General features: G+C 37.8%; 1 protein-coding gene across 2 annotated transcripts in view; it reads right to left on the bottom strand.

The window, feature by feature from the left end:
* The window catches only part of STXBP4 (syntaxin binding protein 4), a 201,713-nt gene that overhangs the window by 182,172 nt on the left and 2,588 nt on the right, over positions 1-16,953 (bottom strand). Inside the window, exons 2-3 of one of the 2 annotated variants that reach the window (XM_021067245.1) lie at positions 2,657-2,726; positions 2,069-2,196 (exon numbers count right to left, since the gene is read on the bottom strand). In XM_021067245.1, coding sequence (XP_020922904.1) covers positions 2,069-2,115 — 47 coding nt within the window. In that variant the 5' untranslated portion in view covers positions 2,116-2,196; positions 2,657-2,726. Of the gene's footprint in view, positions 1-668; positions 1,645-2,068; positions 2,197-2,656; positions 2,727-16,953 lie in introns of those variants that run through there. The other variant, XM_021067246.1, reaches the window with a different exon arrangement.

Here is a 16,953-nt window from a genome sequence, read left to right as displayed (position 1 = left end):
TTCTAATCTCAACAGAGTATCTATTATTAACACAGCAGTGTATTTAACTTGTAGGACCTTACTTTAAAATTCCCTTATTGTTAAGGATTTATATTACTTACTTTTCTTTTTTGGCTGTTAAAAATAGTTCTGCAGCTTAACTTTAACCATAATAAGACAATTACAAGTTAAAAACCAGGCAGAGATACTGCTTTTCACCTGTCAGATCAACATAAATTTAGAATTTTGACAATATATGACAAGGCTATAGAAAAGAGGTGATCTTGTACATTGTTGGTGGTGATGCAAAACAGCATAAACCCTAAAGAGGGTGCCGCTGCACACCATGCCAAACAAAACAAAACAAACCTCACTATATATAATAGGCTACCTTTTTGTTAAGAACGCTCTTGCAAGTGGAGCCTAGGAGCTGGGTTCTGAGTGTTTGGAGACATTCTGCCTTCTCATATGCTTCTTTCTCATGAGCTTGATTTTGCCCTAAGTAGTCTGGATAAAACTTTGCGCTGTTACACAGAGCAAAGCTGTTCAGCACCAATGCATGAAACTCAGTGCATAGAGTTCTATTTACCTGCCACACAGCTGGGCCTGGCTTGTGACCCTAGGAGACTGGAGCTTTCCAGTTCTCCCAGGAGGAGGTGTTAGAGCGCGATGCCCTAAGTTTAACTGACCTGATACACTTCTCCAGGGAAGAGCTCCAGATCTGAGTCAAAGGGCTGGTATACACTTGTTTACTATGTAAGTAAGAGGAGAAGAATGTCTAATGTACAGTGGAAATTTACACAGAAAAAAATAATAGCTTTGAGAAAAAAATGTAATTTTATATATATATATACATATATATAACATGCATATGTATATATATTTATATGTATACCTATTTGCTTATGCAAAAAGAAGCACTGAAAAAGAACTAAGAATAATGATGGCTATATATAGGAGAAATGAGGGCACATGGTGAAGGACAAGACGGAAAGCAAGACTTCTCTGAATGTACTTTGTTATATGTGTGTTACATGTTAGCAAAATGACCACTAATTCTGCCCATCTCTGTCTGTGTGCCCCTTGGAATGTGACTTTACTGTTCCTTCTACTAAAAAGTAAAGCTTATAACTCTAGACCTTGAATTTGGACTTGGTTATCTGAATTGCTTCAGCCAGGGGTGCATTAGCAAATATGAGGAAAATGGACATTTGAAAACCACTTGTGCTTGTTGCTGGGAACCATTCTGCCACCATGTAAAAAAGCCTGAGCTAGCTGCCTTGAGGACGAGAGGCTGGTTTGAAAGAGACATCGGCTTACTGGCCTCCCCAAAGGGGGCCCCAGAACATGTGAACAAGGCTATCCCGCATCATCAGGTGCAGGTGTAAGAACTTCCCACAGAATCATAAGGATAAACCCTTGTTTGCTTTAAGGCACTTAGAGATGGTTTGCAACTCAGCAAAAATTAATCTTACATTATGTTATATTTATGCTAGAATTATAAAGCATTTTATTTTTTAAAAAATGTCATTGGACTATAGGTGATTTACAATATTGCTTTAATCTCTCCTGTTATACTTATAGTGACTCAGTTATATATGCTTTTTCATTGTGGTTTTTCACAGGATATTGAATAGAGGACTTTGTTGTTTATCCATCCTATATATACTAGTTTGCATCTGCTAATTCCAAACTCCCAACCACCCCCTTCCCCCCCAACCCCTTGGCAACCACGAGGCTGTTCTCAGTTTTGTGAGTTTGTTTCTGTTTTATTCATTTGTGTTTTATTTTAGATTCCACATATAAGTGATATCATATGGTATTTGCCTTATAAAATATTTTAGATTTTAAAAAATCAGATCAAATGTTTAAAAAGCAATCTCTATAAATAATTCTAAAAGAGAATGAAGAATTTGTCCTATACATTGATTTACACTGAAAGATAAGTACTGATCAGTTTTCTCATTACCACTATCTTACACCACAGGTAGAAAATAGCTGTATGAAACTTTCCACCAAATGTTCTTAATATTCTATATACTTTAAACTATGACAGTTCAAAACATATTAAATTTAATATAGCAATTACTTTTCAAGTAGACCTGATGATACTACAGCAGATACATTTTTACTCATGGTTTCACCACTACTGTAGCCTTGGATTTAATAGCTGTGTAAATGAAGCTCTTGATGAAGAGTCTACAAATTCTTCTTTCCCTAGGATCAGAGAAGTAGAAAATAAATTGTTATTATCTTAGAATTTACTTTCAACTTTGCATAAAAACATTACACATACTTGGCATGTAAACAATGTGTATAGATGATAGATGTATTTTAAAATTTTTGGGCTACGGCATTTTAGTTATTGCTGATAACATCTGAGAAACGTTAAGGCGGTTGTGCAGATAGAAAGCTAAATACAGCTATAGGACTATATGTTATTATTAATATCTATAGCTAAATAAAAATCTGCATTTCTAGCAGAAGTGAAGAACACAGTTAAGCTTTAGGTAATTATTATAGCTTCCACCATTGGTAAACTTAAAAACCACATAATAATAAAAGACTGAGGAAAATGTCTCTTGTGAGCACAAGACTAGGAAATTTACAGTCAGAATATCTACAAAATAATTATACAATACACTATTGAAAAAAACAGAAATTCCTATTGTCTTACCAACAATCTTGAGGGACTTCCTGCAGATCCTTTATTACTCTGACTCATTCCATGAGCCTCTTACACATTCCTATAAAAAGAAAAAATATTATTTTTTTAATTTATTTTTTTGTCTTTTAAGGGCCACACCTGTGGCATATGGAGGTTCCCAGGCTAGGGGTCTAATAGGAGCTGTAGCCGCCGGCCTACGCCACAGCCATAGCCACGCCAGATCTGAGCTGCTTCTGTGACCTACACCATAGCTCACGGCAATGCTGGATCCTTAACCCAATGAGCAAGGCCAGGGATCAAACCCACAACCTCATGGTTCCTAGTCAGATTCACTTCCACTGTGCCACGATGGGAACTCCTGAAAAAATACTATTTTAATGTTTCAAAGAGCTCCACCGTGAAAATTACAGACAATATAGTGCAGTTTCATTTAATTAAAAAAAAAAACAAACAAACACCTATTTGAACAGAGATATAATACCACCTCTGCATAGGAAACATAAATGAAGTGCAGAAACCTGAAGTTGAAAAAGACATTAGAAGCACTGAACACAACCCTCTTTCAAAGAAATGAGTAGTTCGCTTCAGAGGCTGTGTACTTTCCCTATACAACTGAAAAACCATCAATGGTTTTTTTTCCCAGTTAGAACTTGGGCTTCAGAGCCCCCAGCATGGACCTTGACGTTAATTTGACCTTCTAAGTTTCTCCAAGACTCAGTTTCTTCATAGGTACAGCAGGTAGTAGTGATGTACTTACAAATGGATATACATGTCAAAACTTACCAAACTGTCTCACTATAAATATGTGCCATTTGTTATAAATCAACATGGAGATTCCTAGCCTCTGTGGAATTAGACCTACAGCTGCTGGCCTATGGCACAGCCACAGCAACACAGGATCTGAGCTGCATCTGCGACCTACCCCACAGTACACAGCAGCACTGGATCCTTAACCCACTGAGCAAGGCTGAGGATCGAACCCTCAACCTCATGGTTACTAGTTGGATTCCTTTTTGCTGCACCACAATGGGAACTCCTAAAGTTAATATTTGTAAAAGATTTAATTTTCAGTTAAAAATGGCAGCTTGACCTTGGCATGTATCTTCTACTTTTGGTTTTTTTTTTTTTTTTGGCCGTACTGGCAGCATGTGGAAGTTCTCCGGCCAGAGATGAAACCCACACCACAGCAGTGAGCTGCTGCAGTGACAACGTTGGATCCTTAACCCACTGCACCACAAAAGAGCTCTGCACATATCTTCTTTTCCTACAAAGAGCTCACCAATATAAGAGTAAAGGGTCACAAACAGTATAAACTCATAATGTTGAAGAAAAAATGGGAGAAGAGCCATGAGATGGAAACTTTCTTTTTTTTTTTTTTTGGCCGCGCCTGCAAACATGTGGAAATTCCCAAGCCAGGGATTGAACCCAAGCCGCAGAAATGACAACGGGCCACAGGAATGACAGTGCCAAATCCTTAACTGCTAGGCCACCAAGAAACTCTGAGATGAAAATTTTCAATAAATTTATGGAAGACAAAAAATAGTTGGTAGGGTGATAACTGACAAAGAAGCCCTGAAGAAATTGAAAGTTAAGGACTTTGTAAACACCACGTTTGAGCACACATAAAGAAAATGGTAATATCTACAGAGGCAGCACGCTACACCTCTACGAGGCTGAGGGGAAATCACGAACTCAGCACACCATAAATGATTCATGGCAATATTGTGGCCTCAAAAGCAATTGGAGGAGTTCCCGTCACGGCTCAGTGGAAACGAATCTGACTAGCATCCATCTGGCGTTGCCGTGAGCTGTGGTGTAGGTCACAGACATGGCTTGGATCCAGCATTGCTGTGGTTGTGGTGTAGGCCGGCAGCTACAGCTCCGTTTCGACCCCTAGCCTGAGAACCTCCATATGCTGTGGGTGAGGCGCTAAAAAGACAAAAAAAAAAAAAAAAGCAGCCAGAGATGTGGAGGAATCTATCTTGCAGAATCCCAGACAGCTTGAGGATTCAGAAACCCAAGTTCTAGAGACAGCAAAACTAAGACAGAGAACTAAAATCAAGGGGATTACCTCATCGCTTCTCCAATCACTATATGTGAAAGGAATCCTAGATTCTTCTGTAAATAAATTAAATGGACCCTGAAGAAAGAACCAATTACCTCCTGGGGGCCCAACACAGAACTGTATCACTGGCCTGGGTGTTAAAATCTTGCTGCAGTGGAGTTGCTTGCTGTGGCTCAGCAGAAACGAAAACAACTAGTATATGTGAGGATGCTGGTTTGATCCCTGGCCTCGCTCAGTGGGTCAGGGGATCCGGCATTGCTGTGAGGTGTGGCATAGGTCACAGACATGCTAGGATCTAGCATTGCTGTGGCTGTGGCCAGCAGCGGTGGCTCTGATTTGACCCCTAGCCTGGGAACTTCCCCATGAGGTACCTGCGGCCCTAAAAAAGAAAAACAAACAAACAAGCAAAAATGCTTCAACTTTCATAGTCCCTGTGGTAAAAAGCAACATAAAGAGTAGGAGCATGCAGATCAACAGCAGCATCAACAGCAGCAGGGAAATGAAGCCACTAAGCAACACCACTATCAGCAGCAATGGCCTGGAAGCAAGGTTATTTAGTATCCATGAGGAAAAGAAGGGGGGTCTTTAAGAGAAGAGCTTAAAATCCTAGGGCTCTGACAGAAGTGACTCTGAGTCAAGAGCTGCTGCAGTGGTCCACAAGACTACTGCAGCATGGAAGTGAATTCAATCCTAAAAGTAACTTTTTAGGGAGTTCCCTGGTGGCTCAGTGTGTTAAGGACTTGGTGGTATCCCTACTTTTGTGAGGGTTTTGATTCCTGGTTCAGGAACTTCTGCATGCCATGGGCATGGCCAAAAAATAAAAATAAAAAAGTAAGAGTAACTTTTTATAAGTTCATTATAAACTACTTTAATAATACCTGAATGGAGCAGATTCCCAAACCTCAAGCGAGGACATTTGATAGAACGATAATAGTAGCAACTGCCATTTATGGCACCAACTGTCACACACTGTGCTAAGTATTTCAAATACTTTATCTTATTTAATACCATGGAAAATACATTAGATATAAGGTTTTTTTTTTTTTAAGCTAAGTTCAAATGGCAATATTGCTATATGCTAGCCATACAGACTTAAAAATGTTACCTAACCTCTTGGTATCTCTTCATATTAATAGGTAGTAATAGTAACACCTAGTTCAAAGGTTTGCAGTGAGGATCATGGGAGATGTGAAAAACTGAGCTGTCTTCACAGTGTTACCAAAGTGAGTTAATCCCCACCCAGCAGTGATTTGTCTTAAGTGGGCACTGGGTTGCCAGGTCATGGAACATATCCAAGTATGATGATATGTCATTGCTAAATTCTACAACAGATTTCATATAATGTCATACATAACAATACATTTAAACTTTTTTCTACTATAAAGTATTAAAATGAAATTTAAGCTTTTAAATTATTTCATTCACTTAACATATCTGATAGTGTCTAAAGTGCTGGAAGTGAGATTAAAAAGCAAAGAGTCTATGTCCAGAGGCAGTCAAAAACCTGAACATCAGGAAGGTTTTGGTGCTGACAGTGGCATGCACTGGGTGGTGGGGGCATGGAAGAGGGCCCCCTAACCCAGACTGGAGGAGTCATCATTAGACAACAATACAGCCAGGAACCACACTAGAGGATTTCATCCTCAGAGGAGCCTCAGAGGAGCCCCAGAGGCAGGTAACATTATCCCATTTTACACAAAAGAAAATCAGTTAATGGAGAAGCTATGAGACTTGTCCATGGCCACGACATTAAATAGTTGTAAAGTGGAATTTGAATCCATTCTGACTGGCTTCAAACACAAGCTTTTTCCACATCAGCAAGCTAGAAAATTAATTTATGTGGAAAAATGTCATCCTCCAAAAAAGCAGGATGAGAGAGTGTTAACAGTAGTAACAGGCTTTCTTCTATGAAGATGATACTATTACTTGCTTTTTTTTTTTTTAATTTTTTTTTAAGGGCTGCACCCATGGCAGATGAAGCTAGGGGTCCAATCAGAGCTACAGCTGCCGGCCTACACCACAGCTACAGCAACATCAGATCCAAGCCGTGTCTGTGACCTACACCACAGCCCACACGCCGGATCCCTAACCCACTGAGGGAGGCCAGGTATCAAACCCACAACCTCATCATTCCTAGTTGGATTCGTTTCTGCTGCACCATGATGGGAACTCCTGAAGATGATACTATTGATTAAAATTTTTTTTACAATAACAGAAATGGGGTTAATCTTATTCAACCAAACAACAGCCTTTTTTTTTTTTTTTTTTTTTTTGTCTCCAAATGAACAAGGTATCCACTACCATATCCTTAAAAATCATAAAATGCCTTCTCCTTTCTTCTCCCTTGCTTGGTTCCTATCCCTTCCTTCACAATAGGGAGCAAAGCCCTTAATCGATGGGGTTGTAGAAATGTTATATACATCCACCCCACCACAACTTCACAATATTACATTTTACAAATGACATAGAAAGAAAATAGTCTACTCGTTTACTAAAAATACGCCCATTCAAGGAAAGTATTTTGTTTTTCTAGTTTGGTGACTCATAATGGGGAAAAAAAAATAGGTCAGCAAAAAACAGAGAGAGTGAAACACTGTGGGGGAAAAACCTTGTTTTATAAATTGAATCTATTCTGGAAAACTTAAATTAGAGCTTTACATTGATATATGACTCTCTTATGATTGCATTAAAAGTTTCCATTCCACATAATTAAAAATCTCATTAGGTACAAATCTGCCTATCATGCATATGTTTGATGTATGTAGACTTAATAATTTATACTCTCAGAGACAATGACATTCAGTACTTTCTAAAACTAGTTCTTTTTACTAGACCAAAAATAGAAGATAAACAGGAAGGGAAAAACACATCTGACAGGAAGAGTAAATGTTAATTTGATAAAATTACCATAATGCAATATGAAATATATTTAAAAATTTTAAATAATAGCTAGTACATTCCGATGGTGATATATATGGATGTACAATGGATGAATATATCTATCCTATCCACCTCTACACCATTTCCATACACTTAAGTGCCTACTATTTTAGTTTCTTGTGAATTCTTTTAGTTCTTTTACATATTAGCAATCAAATATGACTAAATTTTCTGATTCCTTGACTTTTGTTTTGACACCAAAAGTAATACAATCAGGCACAAGGGATCTAGTTGTTCAGGCCACACACTGTGCAATTCCGGGGGTATGGATCATACAGATTCTGATGTGAACATGTCCTCTGGAGTGTGTGATAGCCTCTATCTAGTGTATCACTAAATACGCTATATGCACTACTGTGCAACTTGGTTTTCTTTTTACCTTAATATATAACTTTCATATTATTTTCATATTTTTACATAGCATACTAGTTCTTTTTATTTTTCACAGCTGTGTGGCATTCCATTTTATGAATGAACCATATTTATTCTTATTGATATTTAAATTGTTTCAGATTTTTTGCTATTGTAAACATGCCATAATGAAATCTTCTTAAATAGGTCACATTACATGTGTACAAATACATCTGCAAGACAAATTTACAAAATTCAGGGTTTATTCACACTTGCTATTTTGACAGAAAATGGCAAACTGCTCTGAGTCAGGGTTGTACTATTTACCATGCCGTCAATAACAGCGCCTGGTTACTTCTATTTCTCACCAATATGATAAACTACATAACTTGGATTTTGATAGTCATATTGATGAAAATGGTATCAATATAGTCTGAGTGAGGCTGAGCATATTTTTAGGCGTTTAGAACATTTTATGTGGACTGTGTTTTCCTATCTTCTGCCATTTTTTTCTATTTTATTGTTAGCTTTCTTATGCCTAGTTTCTAGTTCTTAAATCCTAGGGAGATTATTCCTCTGTCTGCACTAAGAACTGTATGTATATCTTCCCCAGTTTGTTCTTAGTTGTGGATTTTTTTTTTTTTTTTGGCTATGCAGAAGTTTGTGACTAAATTTATCTTTTCTTTTATGATTTCAAATGAAAGTCCTTGCTCACTCCAAAGTTACAAAGAACTCTCATATTTTCTTGCAGTCCATAGTTTCATTCTAAAATCTCTAATCCATTTGGAATCCGCCTAGTTTACACCATAAGGTATAATCCAACTCTTACTTTCCCCCCTGAGAAGATCACTCAGTTGTCTCAACCACATTTATGAAACAAACCATCTTTTCCTCATTTGAGATGCAACCTTATCATATAACAAATCTCATAAGTATTGGGATCTACTACTGCACTTTTTATTCTGGCCCATTTGTTAGTCTACATATTCATGTACCAATACTATTTTATTTTAATGATGAAAACTTTATATTTTTATATGTGGTAAGACCAATCGCCTCTCAGTTGGTCCTTTTTAACCAAGTTTCCCAGGCTAATTCTGGTAATTTTTACCCATTATCTCAATCTCCTTATCTTGTTTAAAAAAATATAAAGTTAATTGTTGGAAAATGATGCTAAATTTACAAATTAATTGAGAAAGTACTAGTGTCTACCTCTGATGTTAAGTTTTCCTGTCAAAGAACTCGGTGTATCTTTCCATATGTTCAAGTCTTCTTTTGCGACCTTCTGTAGGTTTTAAAGTTGTCTTGTACATTTCTTATTTATTTAATTCCTAGGCATTTTAATATTTTTGCTATTAACTTAATGTCTTTAAAAACACCTATTATTTTGTAAAGGATAACAGTTTTTGGAAAGTCTAGTAGCATCTTCTAGAAAACAATTTCTTTCACCCCAAATTATACCACATGATTTAATGTCTATTTTTTAATGTCATTAATAAACTAGCTGAAGGGAAAATAGGCACAATTCATATGTCAGATTTTAGTTGAAAACTGTGGAACTGTAATGTTGTAAGATACATCCAAGCGTATCTTAGTTAACATTTCAATACATAGACGCCTACATACAGCGTACAGACAATTAATTAAATAGAAGACATATTGAGCTATCATTACAAAGATTAAAATAATACTTTTAGAATAGACTCATAAGAGCTTTGTAAGAGCTAATGCTATCCTCCCTTGACAAAGTAGTTTTATATCTACTTCAAAGTTCTTAACAAGCTACGCGCCAAGGAACTCTAATGTTTTTCAGTTGTTCCTCTAAAGTGAAAAGATAACCAGATGGAAATAGACAAAGGGCAAGGTATGGAAACAGTGGAGGAGGGATTTAACACTTCATACTGAATCCTAACAGTCTCCCCTCTTCTTCCTCCTCCCTCATCATTTTAAAAACGCATAAGAGAAATGTGCTTTGTCAGAGACTATTGAGGTCATGTACATCTAAATGTCTCTGAAGACTCATCATATTATTTCCATCAAGCAGGGATCTTTAGTTCATTACTGAGTGTGAGAACTTATGCTTATGCTATTAGAAAGGGGAAAAAAGAAGGGGAGATAATGAGGTTTTTTTTTTTTTTTTTTTTCTCTTTTGTCTTTTTGCCATTTCTAGGGCCGCTCCTGCGGCATATGGAGGTTCCCAGGCTAGGGGTCAAATCAGAGCTGTAGCCGCTGGCCTGCACCAGAGCCACAGCAACACAGGATCTGAGTCCTGTCTGCAACCTACACCACAGCTCACAGCAACGCTGGATCCTTAACCCACTGAGCAAGGCCAGGGATCGAACCTGCAACCTCATGGTTCCTAGTCGGATTTGTTAACCACTGAGCCACGACGGGAACTCTGAGGTTTTTTCTTAGGAGAGCATTCACTGTTAGCCTTTCCATGGGTATAAATTAGGGATCTAATTGTTTCTTCAGATTCACACACTACATAAAGTAACCAGATTCCAGATAGAGCAACAAGGACATATAGGGCATCCCTTGATTTTATGTTCAAATAGGAAGATTTGGCTAAGTTCAGAAGAATCTAAGGACATTAGGTAATGGCTTTTGGTATTTGCTAAATAGCTCATAAAAGTAAAAATTTAGCACGTTTAATAATCAATTATAAATAATAGGGGAAGAAAGGATTAGTAAAAGTGAGAGGGCAAAATCGTCTTAATGAGGGCATTTGAGGAGACAGGGTATCAGTAACAGTGGGAAATCCAAATCCAGAATTTTGACACTGAGGAGTTCCTGCTGTGGTGCAGCAGGTTAAGGATCTGGCGTCTCTGCAGCGACTTGGGTCACTGCTGAGGCACAGGTTTGATACCTGGCCTGGTGCAGTGGATTAAGGATCAGGCGTTGCCACAGCTGTGGCAGCTTGGATTCGACCCCGGATCCCTGGCCCAGAAACATCCATATGCTGCCTTTAAAACTCTACAGGTGGCAGGGGTGATCTGGTGAGCACATAAAAATATTTTTTAATTCATAAATATCATTACAAACAAGTTAATAATGACAAAACATTAGAAACCACCTACATATGTAATCGATAACTGGTTAAACAGTTTTTAGTATACCCACATGCAATAATACTACACAGTCACCAAAAATGATCACATAGATCTATTCCTTCATGTCTGTTGATTTGTGAAGAAGTTCCCAGTACATTATTAGATGAAAAACAATAGCTGGCTAAAAACAATGTATAGAATAATTTCGCCTTTTAAAATTACATTTATGAAAAAATATCCACTAAAATGTAAACAATGACTGACAGAATGTCATTTTCTATTTACTGTTATTTTTAATTTTCTTCTTTAAATCGTTCTTTATTTTCTGAATGTTTCACAATGAGGATGTATACTTTGACATATCATTTTGATAAAGGAAAAATATTTTAAAATTTAGTTATTAAGTTTGAGAGTTCCTTCTTGGCATCTAGTATATAAGATTAGTTCATTCTAGTTCTCTCTCCTTTACAGTCATATTCCCCTTATGCCAGTCTCTTCTTTTACCTCCATTTGTTAAGTTATCAGTACATTTTACAAGTTGAAAGAGAAAACAACATAGATCTGGTGTTTACCCAAGAAAACTGGCTATATGCTTTAAATAACATCTTATGACTACTCCCTTGTAAGCAAATTGGCAAGCAGTAAAATAAATAAAACATACCTTTTCCTGCTGTTATTTATTTATTTATTTATTGGCTACACCTGTGACATGAGGATGTTCTCAGGCCAGGGATCGAACCTGCACCACAGCAGCAAACTGAGCGAGTGCAGTGACAACGCCAGATCCTTAACCTGCTACACTACAAGGGAACTGCATCCTACTATAATTTAAAAAGAAATAAGACCCATCAAGGAAGCTCATAATTATCAACAGTATTTAATTTCTTCTGAAATTAACTTGCCACAGTCCATTTAAAAAGAAACACTGTGGAACTCTCCTTGCCCCTGGTTTTATGTTCAAAAGAGCACTGCAGGAGTTCCCACCATGGCTCAGTGGTTAAGGAACCTGACTAGCATCCATGAGAACGAGGGTTCAATCCCTGGTCTCCCTCAGTGGGTTAAGGATCTGGTGTTGCTGTGAGCTGTGGTGTAGGTTGCAGACATGGCTTGGATCCAGCATTGCTATGCCTCTGGCATAGGCTGGTGGCTACATCTCTGACTGGAACCCTAGCCTGGGAACCTCCATATGCCCCGGGTGTGGCCCTAAAAAGACAAAAAGACCAATACAATACAATATAATAAAATCGCCCTGCATTGGAAAAAGACTGGTCCACTAAAGGCTAAGACATCCAAGTTTAAGTTCCAATTCTGCTGCCCAGGAGCCATGTAACTCTGTGCCGCCATTTAACTACTCTGCTCCCCAGTTTCTTGGCAGGTAGAATAACAAGATCATTCATAAAAGTTCTTTTTTGCCTCAACAAACTAAAATTTCTATTTCATCCTAAACTAGAAGTACCCACCCCCAATGTTTTCAAGGGGAGGATTTCCTTTATCAAATGTGCATGACCCTCATAAGATCAATCTGGTTCATGAATAAGACGGGGTAACCTGCAGTCTGGTCATTTGGGAGGAATAAAAAGTGGGGGATAAAGAGTGCTTGTCTAGTGAAATTTTACACTAAGATCATTTCAAGGGAGAAGGAGGGCCACCCAATAAATTATCTGTCTGGACTCTGGGACTGACAAATTAGAAGTGCCTGCTATTTATAAATTCACTGGAACTAATATTAAAAATGTAAATATTTCTTGTTGTAAAGTTAGACTTACAGACTCAGTATCACACAAAAGTAACAGCGTTTAGAAACTGTGACAACTTATACACTTACGACAACAGAAAATTCTTCGAGATAGCAACAGCTATTTATATAACCGTAGGGTTGCTTAAGAACATTGGCATAAGTCAGGGATGACTCCCTTCCCTGAACTAGACATTAATCTTTTTAAAATAGCTTGAAAGTTTCAGGAAATCAAGATATAAAAGGTCAGTCAAAGAGTTATTTTACTATCTTCTTTATTCTGTGCCCAAAGGCAATATTCCCCCTGGTGGTGCATTTTTTCTTTCAAGACTCTAAGCAGTTCAGGAATGCTACTCATTTGTCTTGGAGGTAGACAAGCAGCATCTACTTATAACCCACAGCCCAACCCTGAGAGGAACAACAGAAAACTGCTTCAAAGAAGGAGTCCTAAGCTTCCAGAACAGCTCACTACTCCTTGGACTACCTGACTGCCTTCTGCTTGCCAATCCTCAGCTCAGTACAATCACGTGCATGTACTATGCCAAGTGCTTATGAAATTATGCTGAACAAGCCAAGCCCTCTGCTTTTATGGTATCTACATGCCAGTGTTGGAAGAAAGATAATTTTAAAAAGAAACAAGGTGAACTAGGTTTCAGATATTGTAAGGTAAAATAATCAAATGTAACTGGACAGAGGAGTTAAATGCTAGGATGCAAATAATAGGTCAGCCAGGAAAAAAAAATTTGAGAGACCAAGTTTTTCAGGCAGAGAACAGGTCTCAAGGCAGAAAAAAAAAAAAAAACTTGGCGTGTTTACAGAACAAAAATGCGTGGCTAGAGCGTGGTGAATGGGGAGAGAGAAGAGATGAAGTTAGAGAAGTAGGCAGGGTTAATTAGATTCTTAGAGGTCATGGCAAGGAGGGTGAATTTTTGCTTGATTTTATTTCATAACAACCCGACTATTCTCAGGAGACCTGAATCTGCCCTTTACCTCATCTCTTACCTTTAAGTTCTACTTTTTCAAGGCAGACTGACTGTACCTTAGCCTGAATTAGGTCAGAATGTCAGTCAGTTCATTTGGGATATAATAAGTGGGGGGGGGGCAGTACAAAATGAAAAATGCAAGGCCCCCTGTTTACAAAGTTATTAACAATCCACAGAATGGGAGAAAATATTTTCAAAGAAAGAGACTGACAAGGGATTAATCTCCAAAATTTATAAACACCTTCTGCAGCTTACTATCAAAAAACAAACAACCCCATCAGAAAATGGGCAGAAGATTTAAACAGACAATTCTCCAAGGAAGACATACAGATGGCCAAAAAACATATGAAAAGATGTTCAACATCACTAATTATTAGAGAAATGCAACTCAAAACCACTATGATCTACCACCTTACACTGGCCAAAATGGCTATCATCAAAAAGTCTACAAACAATAAATGCTGGAGATAGTGTGGAGAAAATAGAACCCTATTACATTGTTGGTGGGAATATAAATTAGTGCAGCTACTGGGGAAAACGGTATGGACAGTCCTCAAAAACTAAGAATAGGATTATCATTTGATCCAGCAATCTCACTCGTGGGCATCTATCCAGAGAAAACCATGACTCAAAAAGATACATGTACTCCAATATTCACTGTAGCACTCTATACAATAGCCAAGACATGGAAACAGCCTAAATGTCCATCAACAGAGAAGTGGATAAAGAAGCTGTGGTACATATACACAATGGAATATTACTCAGCCACTAAAAGGAAATAAATACCAGCATTTTTAGCAACATGGATGGACTTAGAAATTATCATGCTAAGTGAAGTCAGTCACATAGTGAGACACCAACATCATATGCTATCACTTACATGTGGAATCTAAAAAAAGGACACAATGAACTTCTTTGCAGAACAGATACTGACTCAGACTTTGAAAAAATTATGGTTTCCAAATGAGACAGGATGGGGGGTAGGGGGATACACTAGGGGTATGGGATGGAAATGCTATGAAATTGGGTTGTGATGATCATAAAATTCATTGAGTAATAAAAAAACAAAGTTATTAAGATAATTACTCAAGGTAGTGATAATAGAGCATTAAACCAAGTACAGGGTCCAACTAAGTGAGGGGCCTTTTTAAAGGTACAGCCTTCTGTGCTGACTGAATAGGTCACATACCATGAAGCTGGCCCTGGTCCTGATGTTACTTGGGAAAAAAAAAAAAATGCCTCTACTGATGATTTCTGTTTTCGTTTTACTTTGTCAATCATATCAAATTATTCACAATCTTTTGTGTGTGTGTGTGTGTTTTAGGGCCACACCCTCGGCATATGGAGATTCGAGGCTAGGGGTCTAATCAGAGCTACAGCTGCCAGCCTACACCACAGCTCACAGCAACAAAAGATCCTCAACCCACTGATCGAGGCTAGGGATCGAACCTGAAACCTCATGGTTCCTAGTATATACAATTATTCACAATCTTTTATATAGAGTAGCTTCTCAAAAAAAAGTGGTTTAAAGGAAGCTGCCTGGAAATAAGAAACTAGGAGGAGTTCCCGACATGGCGCAGTGGTTAATGAATCTGATTAGGAACCATGAGGTTGTGGGTTCGACCCCTGGCCTTGCTCAGTGGGTTAAGGATCTGGCGTTGCCGTGAGCTGTGGTGTAGGTCGCAGATACAGCTCGGATCCTGCGCTGCTGTGGCTATGGCAAAGGCCGGTGGGTACAGCTCCGATTAGACCCCTAGCCTGGGAACCTCCATATGCCGCGGCAGCAGTCCTAGAAAAAGGCAAAAAAAAAAAAAAAAAAAAAAAAAAAAAAAAAAGAAATAAGAAACTAGGATATCAAGACTTACTGAGACAACCTAAGCTATTATTGTGTACTAATTGGAAAACAGTGATTATCCAGTCCATTCTCAAGCAAACTATAATTCACTTGATCTTACCGTTTACTCAAATGCATTACTCTTCCTCTTTTAGGTACAAAGAAAGTACTGTAGTAAATACTTACCAAATAAACAGTTGTTACTACTGTTGGAATAATTAGGTACTTCATATTGACAAGTGGATCTAATAGCTTTATTAGGCAACCAGCTAAGAAATAAACTTCAGTGACTGATAAGATTTAGGATGCACTGTCCTTAACTTATATGATGTATTAAAAATATTAAAAAATATAATTACAAACCAAATTTTAAATACATGTTTATAATCCTTACATCTTCAGAAAGTTTCAAAACCAATAATCAGATAAGACCTTGTGTGACTATCAGACTATTTTTTTCCAATTTTTCCTTATTTTCCTACCTTTACCCACGTTGCTCACTCATCACCCCCCAAAATGGTTTCTGTGAAAAACGATAACCCCATTTTACCTACTGTGTAAAACCAGACATGACCATAGCTAACTAGAAAGGGTTCGCAAAGTTTAATTATTTACTGCTAAAAATGATATTGCAAATTAAAGGTGGCGAGTCTGAAATGTCAGTCCAACCCCTGATGTTTTAAGTTTGTAATCAACACTTTTACCTGAAGAACAGGGTTATACAAGCCTTGCCTGAGGCGCTCCCATTCCATTCATGACAGAACTCATCGTTCAGCATTAATTATCATAATGATTTATGCCACATCACAAGCATACTCAGGCTCACAAGAAATGCAGCCAACACTACTCTCTTACTATCAAGATTATATAGTTCCTTGGAAAGGGGGAGTTTCAATTGCGGTTACAAAACAAAATAAAATAAGAGAGTCCAAAACAAAGACATTTTTATTGATATATTTATGCTACTACCTGTTGCTACATGGAAGGGTTACCTGGAAAAAAGAATGGTTAAAGGGAATGTTTTGTTGCTGTCAGTGATATTAATGTTTATATAGGGTTTAAGTCTACGCTGTACGAAATTTAAAATATGACAGGTCTTGTCCTGAAAGAAATGCCAATCTGGAGTAAGAGCAAAAGGAGATACAGACAAAAAAGATTTTCAAACATTCTCATAAAACAGAAATAAGGAGTTCTGCTGTGGTGCAGCAGAACAAGTCTGACTAGGAACAAGACTAGGAATAGAATGAGGTTGCAAGTTCGATCCCTGGCCTCGCTCAGTGGGTTAAGGATCCAATCATTGCTGTGAGCTTTGGTGTAGGTCACAGACCCAACTCAGATCTGGCGT

This window comes from Sus scrofa, chromosome 12 (assembly GCF_000003025.6).
Source record: "Sus scrofa isolate TJ Tabasco breed Duroc chromosome 12, Sscrofa11.1, whole genome shotgun sequence".
Lineage (NCBI taxonomy): Eukaryota > Metazoa > Chordata > Mammalia > Artiodactyla > Suidae > Sus > Sus scrofa.
The sequence above is the reverse complement of the archived record's forward strand: the minus strand, read 5'-3'. Positions and strand labels throughout refer to the sequence as shown.